We start from the raw sequence: 15786 nt of genomic DNA on the forward strand, positions 1-15786 counted from the left end.
GTTTGATCCACCTTCAATAATGAACTTCTTCTGAGTGTACTCTGGACTTACCCTGTTTACTGTTAACCTGTTTTAATGTTTAAAGGAACAGTGTTTTGATTTGTTAATCAAGGTGTCTTTTTAAAAATGTTTTCCATTGGTTATTGCTGCTCTGACAGGTTGCTTTTCAAATGATCTGTTCTTACCCGTTGTTGCCTATGACTGTTGGTTTGTTAATAATGCGCTGAGCCTACAGGGAACATATAAGTTGCTTTAAAACATGAATTGCACACTAAAGTGGCTGAAGTAGTTCAAGCTACAAACAAAAAAGACATTAATCCATCCATAATACTGATCAAATAATAGATGCATAATAATAATATATGTGGGGCATATTGTGCACAGAGTACTTTAACTTGCATGGAGTTTTTACCCATTGTCTACCCCTCTCTTTTTATACCTCTTCCTAAGACTTCAAATGTGTAAACTAGTTTGTCTGCTGCTAAAAATATATATTTAAAAAAAATGCGTCAACGAAAGTCATTATCAGCATGCGAAATCTACGTAGCGTTCACTATGAGGGCACTCCTTGGCAAAATCTGCTCTACATGGCGCACATGCGGTTTCGAGACATTTACTCAATGAAAGCCTCGTGTGCAAACAGCACCCCCTGTTGACTCTTGCCTGTAAAGGCAGGTGAGAGGTAACAAGTTGAGAGGTCGGCTTAGCTAGCTAAACGGTAAGGTCGGTGCTGCATGTTTGTGTTTTCATAGTAAGTAAATACTATCTTATAAAGCGAAGTTGCCTCGGCTCCGAACAGGTAATTCCTCACAAAAACAAACCGGGTGCAAGGCATTGTCGGCGGGCGGCACCTTTCATGTTCTGGCGGGGCTCTTCTTGTTAATGTTTGCAAGTTAGCTGCTTGTTGGCTTGCTAGTATGTCGCAACAAAGTGCTTGGACTCATCGGAGCTAACGTAACTTGATTGTGGAGGATAAACACGAAAGGTGGGTATGCCAAAATTGTATGCGTTTCGCAGTACTCTATGCATAAGCCGTCACCATTAAAACTGTAGCAGCTTACGTTAAGGTAGCTTCTTAATATATTTAGCAGTTAGCATGTACGTAATGTGGCTGTGTGTGATCACCTGTTCTGCAGCCAAGTGATTATAAACGCAGTTTGTGAACGACACAGCTCACGGTAGAGATGTGGGAATGATGCTTGCTTGTATTTGATGGTAGGTTATCGCTGCTACCACAGGCATATCCGGTGCAAGAATGTATTCGCCGCAACAGAGCACACACGGAATGTAAACATTAGCTTCTTCATTAGCCAATCCATGTGACTCTGCAGTAATGCATCCTAGTTTATTTGTATTAAAGACTTTTGCTACGTAAAAAATTACGAAGCAGCATGTTTATTAACAGAGAAAACATGGCACATTTCTTAGCTTAAACATAAGCCTAGGTTAATCAGCGCTGTCTTTCTGGGTAAAGTCCTTCTTCTTTACTCGCCCCACCCTGGGATAGTGGAAAAAGTATATGATAAATGACACATTACCTACTTTTATTGTTACATTAAGGTTGCGTGAGTTGCTTATGGGTGATATTCATTAAAAGATATTGCAGTTTGGAAACGCAGGTTCACTAAGCGGTACCTACTCCCAAATTAATAACATATCAGCACTTAGATGTTATCACAACAAGCTGAGGCGATTGAACTTCCTCCGTATCTAATACAAAGACTTGTTTAACGTGCTGTAGTTAATGATAATGGTAAGCTTGCCCCTCTTCTTATCAGTTTATCCATCCTTGTTCCCTTGCCTTAAGTCCTTGCATTTCAGCTGATCCCACCAGAGATGCCAGAGAAGCAAGCAAGGAAGAAGAGTTGAAGCAGCCTGAATCTAATAGCAGTGTCAACTAAATAAACATCATCTGATGCTTATTTAGTTGACACAATCTGTACGATTGGCATAATAGTGATCAGAATGACAACTTGTGTATTTACTAGCACGTAGTATCAAAACTAGTAAGGTTCTTCCTCTTTCAGCTGCTCCCTTTGGGGGTTTCCACAATGGATCATCGGCCTCTGTCTCACCCTAACCCTAGCATCCTCCTCTGTCACACCAACCCTCTGCACCTCCTCCTCCATTACATCCACATTTCTTCTTTGTGGTCTTCCTCTTTTCCTCCGGCCCGGCAGCTTCATATTTAACATCCTTTGTCTATTGTATCCACTATCCCTCCTCTGCACGTGTCCAAACTATCTCAGCCTTGCCTCTCTAACTATATCTCCAAACTGCTCAACTTGAGCTGTGGTTAAGTTTATACTTTGTCTTATTCCTTTTTGAGCTTTCAAATTTAATGGTTTAGTGTTTGTAGAGGCAACTCATTGTCCTTTTTTCTTTGTTTAGCTGTTTACAAAGCACTTTTTTCGCAAATTTTTTTATTGTTTTTTTTTTTTTTGCGTGTTTTAAATAAAGCAATCAATTAATTCACAATGTGGCATAATGTCACAAGCTGCTTGCTACACCTCTTAAATGCCTCACCGGTGTGGAGAACACTTCTGCTTCCTTGTGGTGTGCTGAGATCAGTAACCGGGTGACTGGCAGAAGGACAGGGAAGACAGGAGATGGTGGGGCACAAAAAGAGGGAAGTGAGCAGAACCATTTGTCATTATGTCTTACCCACTTGTGTGAAGAAAGCACGCTTGCAAAAAATGTGGAAGTAGTTTGACACAAAATGTCACTAAATTTTAGACCAGATTTTCCGTTACATCCTTCTTGACAACAAACTCACCAGCTCACTCTATGAAGTCCTCTGTTATCCACAGAGGTTTTGTCACAAACAAATGTATCTTGTGCATTGTTTTATGTTTAGTTGCTCTCCTAAATACTTTCTTTTTCTGCCCTTAGAGTGAACATTTTGGTCACTCTTAGCAAAACCGATTGTGCAAATTTGCTCAGTCATGCAAATGAATTTCAGTGGAACTCCAGTAAAATGTTGGGAAACTTGTTTTTAATCTTGCAAGGTAAAGAAATTGAATCAGTTTCTTAACTTCTTGGCATGTTTCAGCTTGCCAAGTTTGCTCATTGTGTTTTAAAACAGGACCTGAACTTAAATCGTTAGCATTACCTATTTCATTCCTCCTCTTTTCCTCTCTGTCTCTTAACAAAAACACACACCACTTAAGCTCATTGTTTAGCCTTGACATGCTTGACCTCTTCACTCTGCTTTGCTCTGTTGGGATGTCTGGTCTTAGCTTGAAGCTAGGAATGCAAAATGATTGCCAGAAATTTCAAACTTGAAGAGTATGTTGTGCTGTGAGTGTGTGTGTTGTTTCTTTGGGGAAGTGATTTCAGGATCATTACCATAGTGATTAAATAAATGTTAAATCAACCAAGTAGATAAAAATAAATCAAACTCTCAAGTACTGCTGGCCCTGGAGTATGAAAACAAGTTTCCCTGGATGCTCTACACAAATGGTGTTACCAGGCCCCATGTGTATGTGTATACCAAGCGAAGAAAGCATGTTATTTAACAGTTTAATTTTCATAATTCCACTCACTTCTCATATCCATGGCTCCAGGTGTGTCAAGCCTTTTTATTGCATGTATGAATAGCCTCATCTAGTTGTTCCAGCAGCCACCCAAGGGTGTGTGTTTTAATTTGTGTGTGAGTGAAGGGGGACATAGCCTAATTGTGCTGAGCAAGCCTGTTGTCCTCACCTCTCTCATGCTTCACATTTTCCGTTGTTAAAACCAGCAACCCTTAAACCCTTACTGCCAGCAGAATCGTGCACAAACACTCTTGGACTGCTTAAATGCACCTTCTGCCACTTTGGTTGGTGCCATGAGACTTGCTGTGTCATGATGCCGCAGAGGGTGTTGTCAAGGGCAGGGATGATGAAAGTGTAGGGGGGCAGGTAGTCTGAACCAGAGGCTTGTACAGTCATAACAGTAATTGAGGTGTAAAGGTGAGAACTGAAGTTCATGGAAGAGAGGAAAACACCTGCTGGAAAAAAAACTGCTCGCAGCAGCATGAGCTCAGGGGTGCCAGCGTCAGCAAGGGACTTGCTGTGTGTCGCCTTTAAACCTTCTTCTTAATAGTAATTGACCTGCTTTAGGGCTAAACTTAAAACTAGTAAATCTTACAGATTGTCAGGGTTTCTGCACCCTTTTACAGTAATCATTTGACCTTGTTTGTCTCATTGAGTGTCAAATCAGGTTTGCCTCCCAGCATGTAAAGATGCAGCACATCGAAATGTCTGGCACTCAAGTCACTTGCTTAAGTGCAGTTTTAGTGGGTAAAAAACTACTAATACAGGAAAGCGTGTATTGTCTCAACTTGCCCATCTTCAGTAGGCTTGTTCAAGATGAGCAAGGCTTGCGTGGAGGTGATCAAAAGCGATCCTTTGGAATGTTTACTGATTAGATTTCTGTCTGACTTTATCCTGACTCACGCTGAAATCATGCAAATATTGGTGAAGATAACCACCCAGTATCCAGGTGACTGCACCTTTTTTTTTCTTTTTTTTTTGCTACCCAGCAATACCTTCAGGTGTGGTGGAAAATGTCTGACTCAGCCTTGTCAGCAACACGAAGTTTTGATTGTTTTAATCTTTGAGTCCATTCATTGTACCAGCATAAAACTCAAAAAGCAAAATACTCAACAGCTGTGAGATCCCTTTCTATTTCCCCAGCAATGTTTAGTGTACAGCACACTTTAGAAAAATACTTGCATGAGGGGATAACACATCTTTTAGCCAGTACTTTGACCATTTTCCTGAAGCCATCGTTATTCTCTGTGTTTGGTGGACACTTACCAAATGCAATGTGTTGGTGATTTCAGTGTGTCGTGAGCTGTCGCTCTGTACAGGCTCAGTTTTATGGATGTCCGAGTTGATGCTGGCATGTTAGCAACCATTGCAGTGTTTTTCTTGGCCTTCATGCATTAATTATACTGCAGTTTGTTCTGTGTTTTCAGGCGGTTGAATAAGTTAGCTGTGTGGTTTTGCAGTGCAGACACAACTCTACAGCACTCTTTGCATATGATTTGTTCCTGATTAACATCACTTGCTCTAAATCCGCAGTGTTTCCGTACAACAGATGATTCTTTTCGAGGGACAAGCTCGTTTGAATTTTGTCGTGTCTGTCTTTTAATGCAGTTTTACTCGTCTAGACTAGTCTATGAAACTTCAAGCTGCACCGTGGAGGGGACAGCTGTGATTGGCTGATGCAGGCACAGTGACTGCTTCAGGGGACTGCTTGATTTGCATTTCTGTTCTTTTAATTGTGGGAAGCCAAAATTGTGATTGAGATTAAAATTTGATTAATTGTGCAGCCCCTACTGTCAAGTTATGCATAGACTGTATAACATTGTACAGCTTCTACTTTATTTATCTTTTTTTTTTAATTGACACATTTATAGCAAAAGAAACAGGCAGCTAGTGTTAGCTACTCTGAAAAAACAGACACTGTTTGAAGCTTGATATCTTGCAGCCAATCCCCATCAAAAAATGCAGAGACCTCAGATCATAGTGCAGAATTTCTTTTTTAGGCCATCTCTTTTGTAAATGTAATCTGTGCATCTCTGACTGCAAGATAGGCGGAATCAGCCTCACAAGTCATAACAGTCATATAAACTGCCAAATAGGCAGTAAATGCTGCCACAGTTTACTTTCAGCACTATTGGGACACAGTGTTGCTCCTTCAGCATGACTGCCTGACAGATCAATAATGAAAACTCTTGTTTTGTATTTAATCTAATCAGTTTAGTTATGTAGTATGAAAAGGATAGGACCAGCATTTAGTTTGGCCAGGTGATTCATTTCTAGCAACTGGTATAATGCCTGCTTTATGTGGGAATTATAGCCCGTATAAACTTCCATGTAAAATTTTTGTGTAAAATAAAAGTTGTAAATCACAAATGTCATCATGATCATACTGGCTGTGTAGCATAACTGATCACCCTGGCGTTTAGGAAGTGGTCATTAAAATAATGATCTGAGACTGTAAACGAGCTGTTTAGTTTGACGCTATGTAAATGTTGTTGTGAACTGGCTCTGACAGGATTCTTGTTCTGTATGCGCTTTTACAAGAGAGGTTTAGTTAAGCTCAGATTAAACAAATATTTTGGATTGATTTGGATTTGATTGATCAAAAAGCAATAGACTTTTTTCTTTTTTCTTTCCTTTTTTTTTTTTTAAGAAAGGTGTTTCTTTTTTTTTTGTTTGTTTGTTTTTTTTGGCTATATTGAATTGCTATGTAAATGCCCTGCACAGTAGCAGGTGTTTTAAATTATTCAGGCTAATTAAGCCTTTTCTCAAGCTTGATGGAAACATACTAACAAAGGTGGAGGTCTCCAGTCTTGGTACTAATGCTGCCTTCAGTGGAGTGGGAATCCGTTATCTCTAACCGAAAAAAATTGAACAATAGAGCCTTATTCTCATGTCTTTCTTCAGTTAAGTGATGGACCTTTTTATTCATAGAGTAGAAACAAATTAAACCAAAAGGCAGCCAAGAAAATACGTAAATCAGTGAATTCCAAAGAGATTCCTAATTACATGTTCCAACTTTCCATTTCTGAGGTGTCATTAATGCAGCATAAGACGGTGCAACAAATCAGGTGGAACAAAATGAACAGGGGTGGGAGGGAGATTGCAGTCAAGCATTTGATCTTGAAAAAGGGTGTAATCAGGCAAACTAAGTGAAAACACCTGCGTGAAACTTTTGTGGTTAGCAAAGGCCTCGTCAAGAAGCATAAGTTACCATTCAGTTGACAATTACCATTTGAAGCTGAAGTGTTTACTCCCCTGTCTCTGAAAAGACAAGGACCAGATTAGCCCTATTTTAACTTTGTTAGATTAATGTGATTGAGTTCTATATCAACTTTCAGTTTTGCTCGTGTTTGCAACCATGTGAGTGATAGTTGGTACACGGGCTTGGAATGGGCTCCCAGGATAATTTTATCAACACACAATAAAGTTTAAGTGTGGTTCCACCAGATTTTCCATTCGTTTATTACCACGTAATGTTTTAGTGCCTCTTAGCGGGGTCAGTGGCTCAAAGGTTCAGTTACAGCCTCAGGGTACTCCAGCTTCCTCCAACTGTCCACAGACATGCAGTTAGTGGGATTAGGTTAATTGATGATTCTAATTGGTTGTAGGTGTCAGTGTAAGTGTGAATGGTTGTCTGTCTCTTTGTGTTAGCCCTGCGACAGACTGGCGACCTCTCCAGAGTTTATCCTGCTTCTTGCCCTGTGGTAGCTCGGATAGGCTCTGGGTTGCATAAGTGGAGGAAAACAATACAGTGCAGTACAATAAAGTTTAAGTGTGGTTCAACCAGATTTTCCATTCGTTTATTACCATTTAGTGTTTTTAGTGCCTCTTAGTAGCAGGGTCATTGGCTCAAAGGTTCAATAACAGCCACAGCTTAAGATGCAAGTGGTCTTTCTTTCACCATAGAGGCAGATTTTTGTTATTTGTGGAGGGTTTTTTTTTTTTAAATACCACTTCACCAAAAGCACATTTTTTTGTATTTAAATATAATTAACTATAACCACAGGATTGGAAATACACAAATGAGTGTGTAATCCTCTTTGTACCTGGTAGATTAGACTTTCAACATGCTGGATTGCTCCACACAGGAATGAGTAACATGGATAATGTCCCTTCTTCCACTATGTGTACAATATTGTGCAAAATTCTTGAGCCACCCCTCATTTCTTAATATTTTTGCTTTCAAGGAACCAGACTTTCCTGTAATTTTTGAAGTGGTCTTTCTGGTCTTTTCTTTGAACATTGGCTGCTTTTTCACTCCTTTCATTAAATTCCTAATGACTCATTCAAGGCAGTGGCTTCATTATTCAGTATGACAGTGATCCTAAACACACTGCCAATGCAGTAAGAGCATCCCTAGTCTACCTGATCAGTTGGGACTTTCAATCTAAAATTATCAGATTTCCTTGCCTTCTTTTTTTTTCTTTCAGTGGCTTTACACAATTAAATATCAATATTGCCATACTGATTACATCCAAGTTCCTGTTACAGTATTTTAATTTTGTAAATGGCAATGCAGCGTGTTCTCTTCCTGATTATACTTGAACAATAGTTTTTAGAGCTTCACTGGACAGCGCCATTTTATTAAGCATAACGGAAGTTTCTCCAGCAGTACATTCAGTGAATAATTCCGAAACCACAACAAAACGTGATTTAGTGACCATGCAGCCGCAATCTGTCACCCACAGTCCAAAGGTTCCCCTATTTACATTCCACCCTAGGAATGTCTGCCCTGGTTTTTCCACAGTTTGTGGGCAAATATATTAGAAGAGCAACAGAACTGCAATCTTTGCTTTTGCGAGACTGCTGAAAAATCACATTTGTTTCATATTATTGATGATCTCCTTTTTAGCTTCTTTCCATAGCAGAGATCCAAATCTGGAATACTGTGCCTGTTGTCAGTTTTTAATCCTCCAACTTAATACAACAGTGTTTCCTTAAAACCATTCTATTTATTCAGAATAAACTTGTACTCAGCTAATCTTGTCTTGTTCATCTCTTACAGATGGCTGTGTCGGTGCGGGGCCTGTACTTTATGGTGACCCTGTTTTTGGGTAGTTTCTTCGGGAGCGTCTTCATGCTGGGGCCAGTTTTACCCCTCATGTTGTTTTCTCCTGCTTGGTACCGCTGGCTCACTGATCGAATTGTTGCTACCTGGCTCACCCTACCTGTGGTGCGTACACCAGCTTACCCTTTGCTTAACCTACTTCTGTGTGCGACAGATGGTCTTGAGTTACCTGTGCTTAAGCTGATGATAATGTGCGTCATCTCAGCCTTATTTATGCATCCTCAGATTTTAATTTGTCACAAGTACACTTCATTTATTCCAATCATGCCTGAGAACAAGGCAAATAGAGTTCTTGTGTATCATGACCACAAGAATTGATTTGTTTATTTTCTTCTCACTCTTTTTCCTCTTTTATTTTTTCTTACCACCTTTCTTCTTCCCAGTCCCACCTCTCCCTTTCTATCATTTTTATATCATCATTCCTGTCTCCTCTTATCACACCCTCCTCTCCATGTTTTTGTCACTCTCACTTCCCTTTCGGTTCTTTTACACTCCCTCCATCCTTCTCTCTCTTTTATAGTCCTTGCTGGAGCTAGTATTTGGGGTGAAGGTGGTGATAACAGGTGATGGTTTCATTCCCGGGGAGCGAAGTGTGATCATCATGAACCACCGTACCCGTCTGGACTGGATGTTCCTTTGGTGTTGTCTGCTCAGGTACAGCTACCTTCGTCTGGAAAGATCTGCCTCAAGGCTGCACTTAAGGCTGTGCCTGGCTTGGTGGGTATGCAGTGGGTGCCCTGCCCTTTCCTACACACAACAGTCACTCATGCATACTTACACAATCTATAATGTAATATATGCTTTGCAGGGCATTTCCTCAAAGGCAAAGCGGTTTACTGAAAGAGGAGATAAAATCATTAAGTCTGACTTGGCTAAATGTAAAGTTAAGAGGAACAGAATGATGTAAAGTCAGAGCACCAAAGTGGTTGTTCAAAAGCATAAAGTGGATATGATGGAAAAGCTAGATGTAGGGTGATTTTCCCTGCATAAACGGGCCCTATCTATTTAGGTCCTATTTACTTTTTACAGTCTTTTTTTAAGCCACTATAAAGTCTTACAAAGGCAGTTTATCTTGATTAGCAGACGTGAAGACTTAATATGTGCTTTGCAGGTTGGGCGATGCAGGTTGCCTGCTTTGTCTTCATTCAGCGTCGTTGGGAGGAGGACAAGAAGCACTTGGAGAACATGCTGGACTACTTTTGTGACATCAGAGAGCCCTTGCAGTTGCTACTGTTCCCAGAAGGCACAGACCTTACCGGTGAGGTGCAAAACTTGCAGTGCTCCATTCATTCATGGAGCAGTCTGCCCATCTTTCAGTTATTATTCTGAAAATGTGTTACCGACCAATCAATTTCCAGAGCTGAGCGTAGCCCTTACACCTGTTGCATGCCTTTGCACTGACACTGTTACGCAAACACAATTTCAGAGTGATAAGACATTTCTAAATCCCTTGTCACTGTCATTTCCACAAGAATGCTCTGATCTCTTGGTCTAAGCAAGAGTGACACTTGTGCCTAAAGGCCCTTCAGATCCCAATTGAGCCAGTCAAGGTCCTGACTAGATTTACTGGTAGAAGCTTAACATCCATTTACACATCATGATGTCATGACGAGCTGAATGTAGTTATATCATATTAGCCTGTACGCTTTAAATATTATTTTACCACTGGTGTTGTGTTTGCACCCTTGTGTGTGTGTTTGCAAGTAAGCCTCTGAGACTTCACAGCTTAATTTGATGCAAGAAACAAGGGGATATATAGATGTTCTGACTTCTTATGTGGAAGTGGGTCTGGTCATTACTCCCCCAGTGCTTATTCTATCGGCATACAGACCTCCATCTAGAGGATTAAATTCAGGGCACACTTAAGCTGTAAAACTTCCATGACCCTTTTTAATAAAGCCAGTAGAACTCATGAAATGAGTAAGGGATTGTGTAGGAATGATGAATCACAGCTTTGTTTAAGAGAACAGGCCTGATCAACAGAACTGTGTCCATCGCTTTTTTTTGTCTGAATAGTCCGTCTGAATTAGTTGCTTGTTGCATAATATGACTTATGAGTCATGGTATAGTTTACATGTTCCCGCAACAAGTTCCAGAGGAATGTTTTGCTAATAAATAGTCACCTTTCCTGTGTTTATGTCCCCCATGGATTTTTGTAAATGGATAAATGTTTATTTTTAGTGGATATATTTATGAATCTAATCATAGCCTCTAACCCGTGTTGTTATTGTTACTTCTATTTTTATAATGGTACACTGGAATTTTATGATTATGTGTCCCCTGTCAGCCGAGTTCTGCTGTTGTTATTAAGGCTTTCTAATATGGACAAGATTAACTGTTGCATGATTTTTTTGGTTTGACAATAGAAATTTGATTTGTAAAACTGCTCTGCAGCTCAAGCACAAAGTCAAAATGACTATAGACAGCTAATACTCTTAGCTCTATAAAAGAATCCTTAATCTTTTTTGTGCCTACATGAAAGTTTATGCACTTTTCTTCAACTTAAAACATAAGCATACACACTGTTGATTGCGTCCCAGTAAAAACATTTACCCTGGGCAGCATGTGTAATATGAGTGAAACAAACTTTGAAAAGGGAAAAAAAAAAAGGTATTTAGAGCTACAAGAATTTTATCATGTGTCTCCTGCAGAAAATACACGAGCAAAGAGCGACGCATTTGCTGCACAGAACAGCCTGCCGAAGTTGGAGTATGTTCTTCATCCCCGCACCACAGGATTCACCTTCATTGTGGACCGACTTCGAAAAGGTCAGCTTCGAAGCACATTAACAGCTTCTGAAATCATCTGTATTAATTGTAATAGACATGTTATAGATAGTTGGTAGTTAGACAGTGATATTTGTTCATATGAAAATAACCAAGACACAAAGCCTTGTCTCAGGATGGAAAATTTTATCTCTAAAACCAACTGAAAATGACATGCTGCTATGATGACTGTACTTATTCCAGTGACGCTGCTCATACAGGAGGGATTATACCAGTTACTCTTCAAAGTCTCAGACATAGGCTTCATCCTGCTCCCAGTCATTACAGCTACACAATATTCTCATGTTTCTGTATGAGCTCATTCTGGCAGAACTCCAGAGGTCTTAAATACTACCTCTTGTCCTGCTGTCTCACCCCCCCCCTACCCTGCATGCTCAGCAGTGACACTAACTCTCCAAGCAGGTGTTGTGAAACACTGTGATATCATCAGACTAAGCCAATTCTCATCTCTCCTTTCTCTGTCACTGACATGCTCATCCTGCTCATGTTGTTTCTATCCAAGTCCACTGTGCTCCTCTGAGCTCTATTTTTACTGTGAGAGCAGGCGCTTGCAGGTGTCATCCTGTACTTTTGATAATCTATTTTGTTCCTCTGTGTATACAAGGGCACTGTAGATCAGTGATGACGGTAGTTTTGAAGCAGTAAGTCACAGGATAATTGGAGGTGTGAGTAATAGGGCCGGTGAACTGCGCCCATAACTAGTGTGGTTTTGTAAAACAGTAATTTTCCCCACAGTGGCTTGTCTTGTTCTAAAACCGCAGTGTTTAGATTCACTGTTTGTGGGTCTGTATTGGAGGTTGAGTATTTGACATGGTTTTTAATTAATTCACTGCCTTCATTTTTTAAGATAGTAAGTGGCGTTAAAGGATTCTCCTGGTGATAATTTGAAATTTTTATTTTTTTTCTGCAGGTGACAATTTGGATGCCGTCCATGACATTACAGTTGCGTACCCCAAGAACATCCCACAGACAGAACGTCACCTCATACTGGGCCATTTCCCACGTGAGATCCACTTCCACGTCCGGCGCTATCCTGTGTCTTCACTTCCCACTTCTTCCTCTGACCTAGAATCTTGGTGTCGGGAGCGCTGGGCTGAGAAGGAGGTCCGGTTGCGGGACTTTTACTCAAGCCAGCCCCGGGCCTTTGACAGGGATGGTGTTGCGCGCGTGCCACCCTGTAAGTCAGAGTTGAGAGTAACTCTGATCAAAGCGGCCTCACTGCTGTACTGGAGCAGCTTCATTGCTCTGTGTTTCACTGGCCTGTGGCTCTGGGCTCCTTTCAGGCTTTACTTCCTGGTCATGGTCGGAGTGTACACAGCACAGCACAAGCTGTTTGGAGGGCTTGAGCTGCTGGAGATGGCTTGCCATCGATACTGGAAGTCAATGTCTGTTGATGTTAGTGAGAAGAATAAAGTGCTAGATGGGAAAATGCAGTGAAGATGAAATATGGTTGTGAATGAACAGTGACATGTTACCACCTGTACTCAGCAAAGACTGAGGACTCATTTGTCTACACTTGTTCAGTCCGGTGAGCTAAAGGATCCCTTTGTGGAACCTAGTGCTCCATGCCTTAGAAAGAGAGTAATAAGTGCACCCTTGATGGTATGCATGGCTTCAGTGGAAGAAGCTTTTGGGGGGGGTGTTGGTTATCCACATTTATCTGTGTTGGGTTTAGAGAATTCATCATACATGATGTATCACTTGCCCTTTGTATGTCTCTCCTTGTATAGTCACTGTTATTTAGCTTGCTGTCTGTGCATTTTATTAGTTTTACATTGTAGATGTTTATCATGGTTGGTTGTTCAGAACCTCAGTATGAATGTGTGTCATGAAATTATTCTGTTATTTGTTGTACTGTTATTTTTTTAAAAACTGGTTTTATTCTATGCTGTGAGGATTTTTCTTTTTTTAAATCATGAATGGAGAAGAGCCATAGTACAGAATGTGCACATATGATGACTTGACTCTAGCGAATATTCGTACTAGCACTGTTAGCTGGATTACACTGATGGGACTATTTAAATCAGTCAGTTTCTATTCAAAGTGTTCAGCAAAGAAAGAAAAGGACATCTAAAATTCCCAGAGTTAAAGGCATATATGAGTACAGTTGTTTACGTTTAGTGGGTATAATTACCCTTTCTAAACAAATTAGGGAATTCCATTTTTCATTGTGATTCTTAGCCTATGTGGTGTTTCACTGTACATGTCTCCTTTGCACAAGAAGCTTTTCCAGGTAAAAGCCAGAGGTAAGAAAAGCAAACATCAACTTTAAAAACAAAAAGCAACCAAAAAGAATGTAGTCCATTTTATCACGAAGCGGTGGCTCCACACCTCACTGAAGGATTGCCTCTAGATATACTGAGGCAGTACTTGTACTATCAGAATTACAGATCTGACTGATATGTCTGAATTACTGTAGAAGCAGATGAGCTTTCTGCTGCCTTTCTGGGAAGGAAGAGATGCCTTGTAGAGACAGGATGTAGGTGGTGCTGGGGTGGAAGAATGTCCTGTTGGGACAACGTTACCCCTCAATGTGCAGGGTGGCACAGAGAACCAGACTTGGAGTGGAAAACTGGCCCTGAACTTAACCTAATCCAAAAAAGCCCTGTAATGCCCACCTCTGCTGGTGTCCCTCTCCAGAGGACTGGCATTGATGCGCCTGCTAAACTCAATTAGCAAATGACAGCTGAGAAAGCGACTCCAGTTAAGCCAAAAAAGGAGTGAAATTGAAATAAGATTGAAGCAGTGCTTCAGCTGCAGGTTTGCCTCTTGTTCTCCTTGCCTTTGCTCTGGGTTCAAATTGAATTAATTTGTACTTCAGAGAGTAAAGGAACAGTTCAGAGTTTGAAAGTCCATAGCAATTTATGTAACACTGTGCAATGTATGATCTAGGTGACGGCTTCAGTCCAGTTTTGGAGTACACATTTGTCTGCCGCACAAAAGTCGACAAAAGGGTCTTTTTTTTGGTTTTGTTTATGCAAATGTGAAGCCCCTCTAGTTTAGGTGTAAAGGGGCTTTTTCTAGTCACTGTGATATAGTGCTAACAACTTTATCATCAGCATGTAATAGTTTACCAAACATGGTACTATATTTGTCCTTCAAGCCACTTAAAACTCCCAAACCAGCTGGAATATCTGTTTCATCTGTGCTGTTTTGTGTCGGTCATTTTTATTACATTTACTTGCTGATGCTGGACCTCTTTAAAAATCACTGTCCTCAGGTAAATACAGTGGACACTGTTATGAGTCGGTCTTTAAATGCAGAAATATATATCTAAATAAATATGCTGTATCAACCCACTGGCGTCTCCGGTCTTTTTTTTTTTTTGCTTTAGTGCTTACAACTTAAGTACTAGTGGAGCTTTTGATGCTGTCACTTGATTGACAGTTTCATTCATTGCATTTTTTCCCACTGCGGTCCTTGTAATCTTGAATGTCCTGTAACAATCACTATATTGCAGTGGATGAATCAACAAGACCAATGCTCACATTGCACAACATTGAGGCTGGAAGACAGTCTGTTTTGTGCGCGCACGCACACACACACACACACACACACACACACACATTCTAGTCTACCATAGACAACCAAAAAGGTCAGGCGCTTTGAAGGTGAAGTGCAGTCACCATAGTAACTAATGTTGACTCCCTTGTCTCCTGGCAACAGTATGTGGAGTGATGTCAATGGAAAGCATGCCATTTTCTCCCGGTGACAGAATGATGTCACTCCTTTTGTGGTGTGAAAGAGGGATGGAAAAAGAAGTTTATTTCTATATTATACATCTCTGCTCTCCTGTGGCGGCGGGTGGGCACATCCAGTCGAATTAAAGACGGACAAAAAGCGAGGACATACTAAATAGCTGTTCGGGGATGATGAATCATTGGCCAATTACGAATGCTTTATCCTCCCCCTTTTTTTTGCCCCACCCCCTCACCCCTCGTCACCCGCCGATCTGAATATAACTTCAAAATTGCCCTGATAGGTTGACAGTGGGTGGAACGAAGATGGATGATGCGCATAGACTATACGATCCCCCCCCCCCCCCCCCCCCCCCCCCCCCCCCATCCCCCCCCCCCACCCCCCCCCCCCCCCCCCCCCCCCCACACCCCCCCCCCCCCCACCCCCCCCCCCCCCCCCCCCCCACCCCCCCAGGGTTAGATTAGCTTCCAGAAGATGAAACTCCTTATTAGCACAGTACTTTGATGGATGTGTAGGAGGTGCCTTGGGGTCAAAGTTTTCTGGAAACTCAGTGTCCCAAATCTCCCCTAGAGAACTGTGCAAATAGAAATACGCCATCTTACATAAAGACTGTCATATCTAGACTGTCCTATGTCTATCCAATTGCATGCAGACTAATAGGATCAAGACAGCGTAATTATCCTTATATAGCCAGATG

The 15786-nt window shown here is 41.0% G+C and overlaps 1 protein-coding gene across 1 annotated transcript; it reads left to right on the forward strand.

Moving 5' to 3' along the window:
• Nucleotides 1-670: 670 nt before the first annotated feature.
• Nucleotides 671-14689, forward strand: lclat1 (lysocardiolipin acyltransferase 1). Its single transcript, XM_030719223.1, is given in 7 exon segments — nucleotides 671-985; nucleotides 8542-8709; nucleotides 9125-9275; nucleotides 9278-9325; nucleotides 9716-9862; nucleotides 11256-11372; nucleotides 12301-14689. Coding segments are annotated over 6 exon segments (1158 nt in total). The 5' UTR covers nucleotides 671-985; the 3' UTR covers nucleotides 12828-14689.
• The last annotated feature ends 1097 nt before the right edge of the window (nucleotides 14690-15786 follow it).

The sequence above is a fragment of the Archocentrus centrarchus genome, chromosome 22, assembly GCF_007364275.1.
Source record: "Archocentrus centrarchus isolate MPI-CPG fArcCen1 chromosome 22, fArcCen1, whole genome shotgun sequence".
NCBI classification, from domain to species: Eukaryota; Metazoa; Chordata; class Actinopteri; order Cichliformes; family Cichlidae; genus Archocentrus; species Archocentrus centrarchus.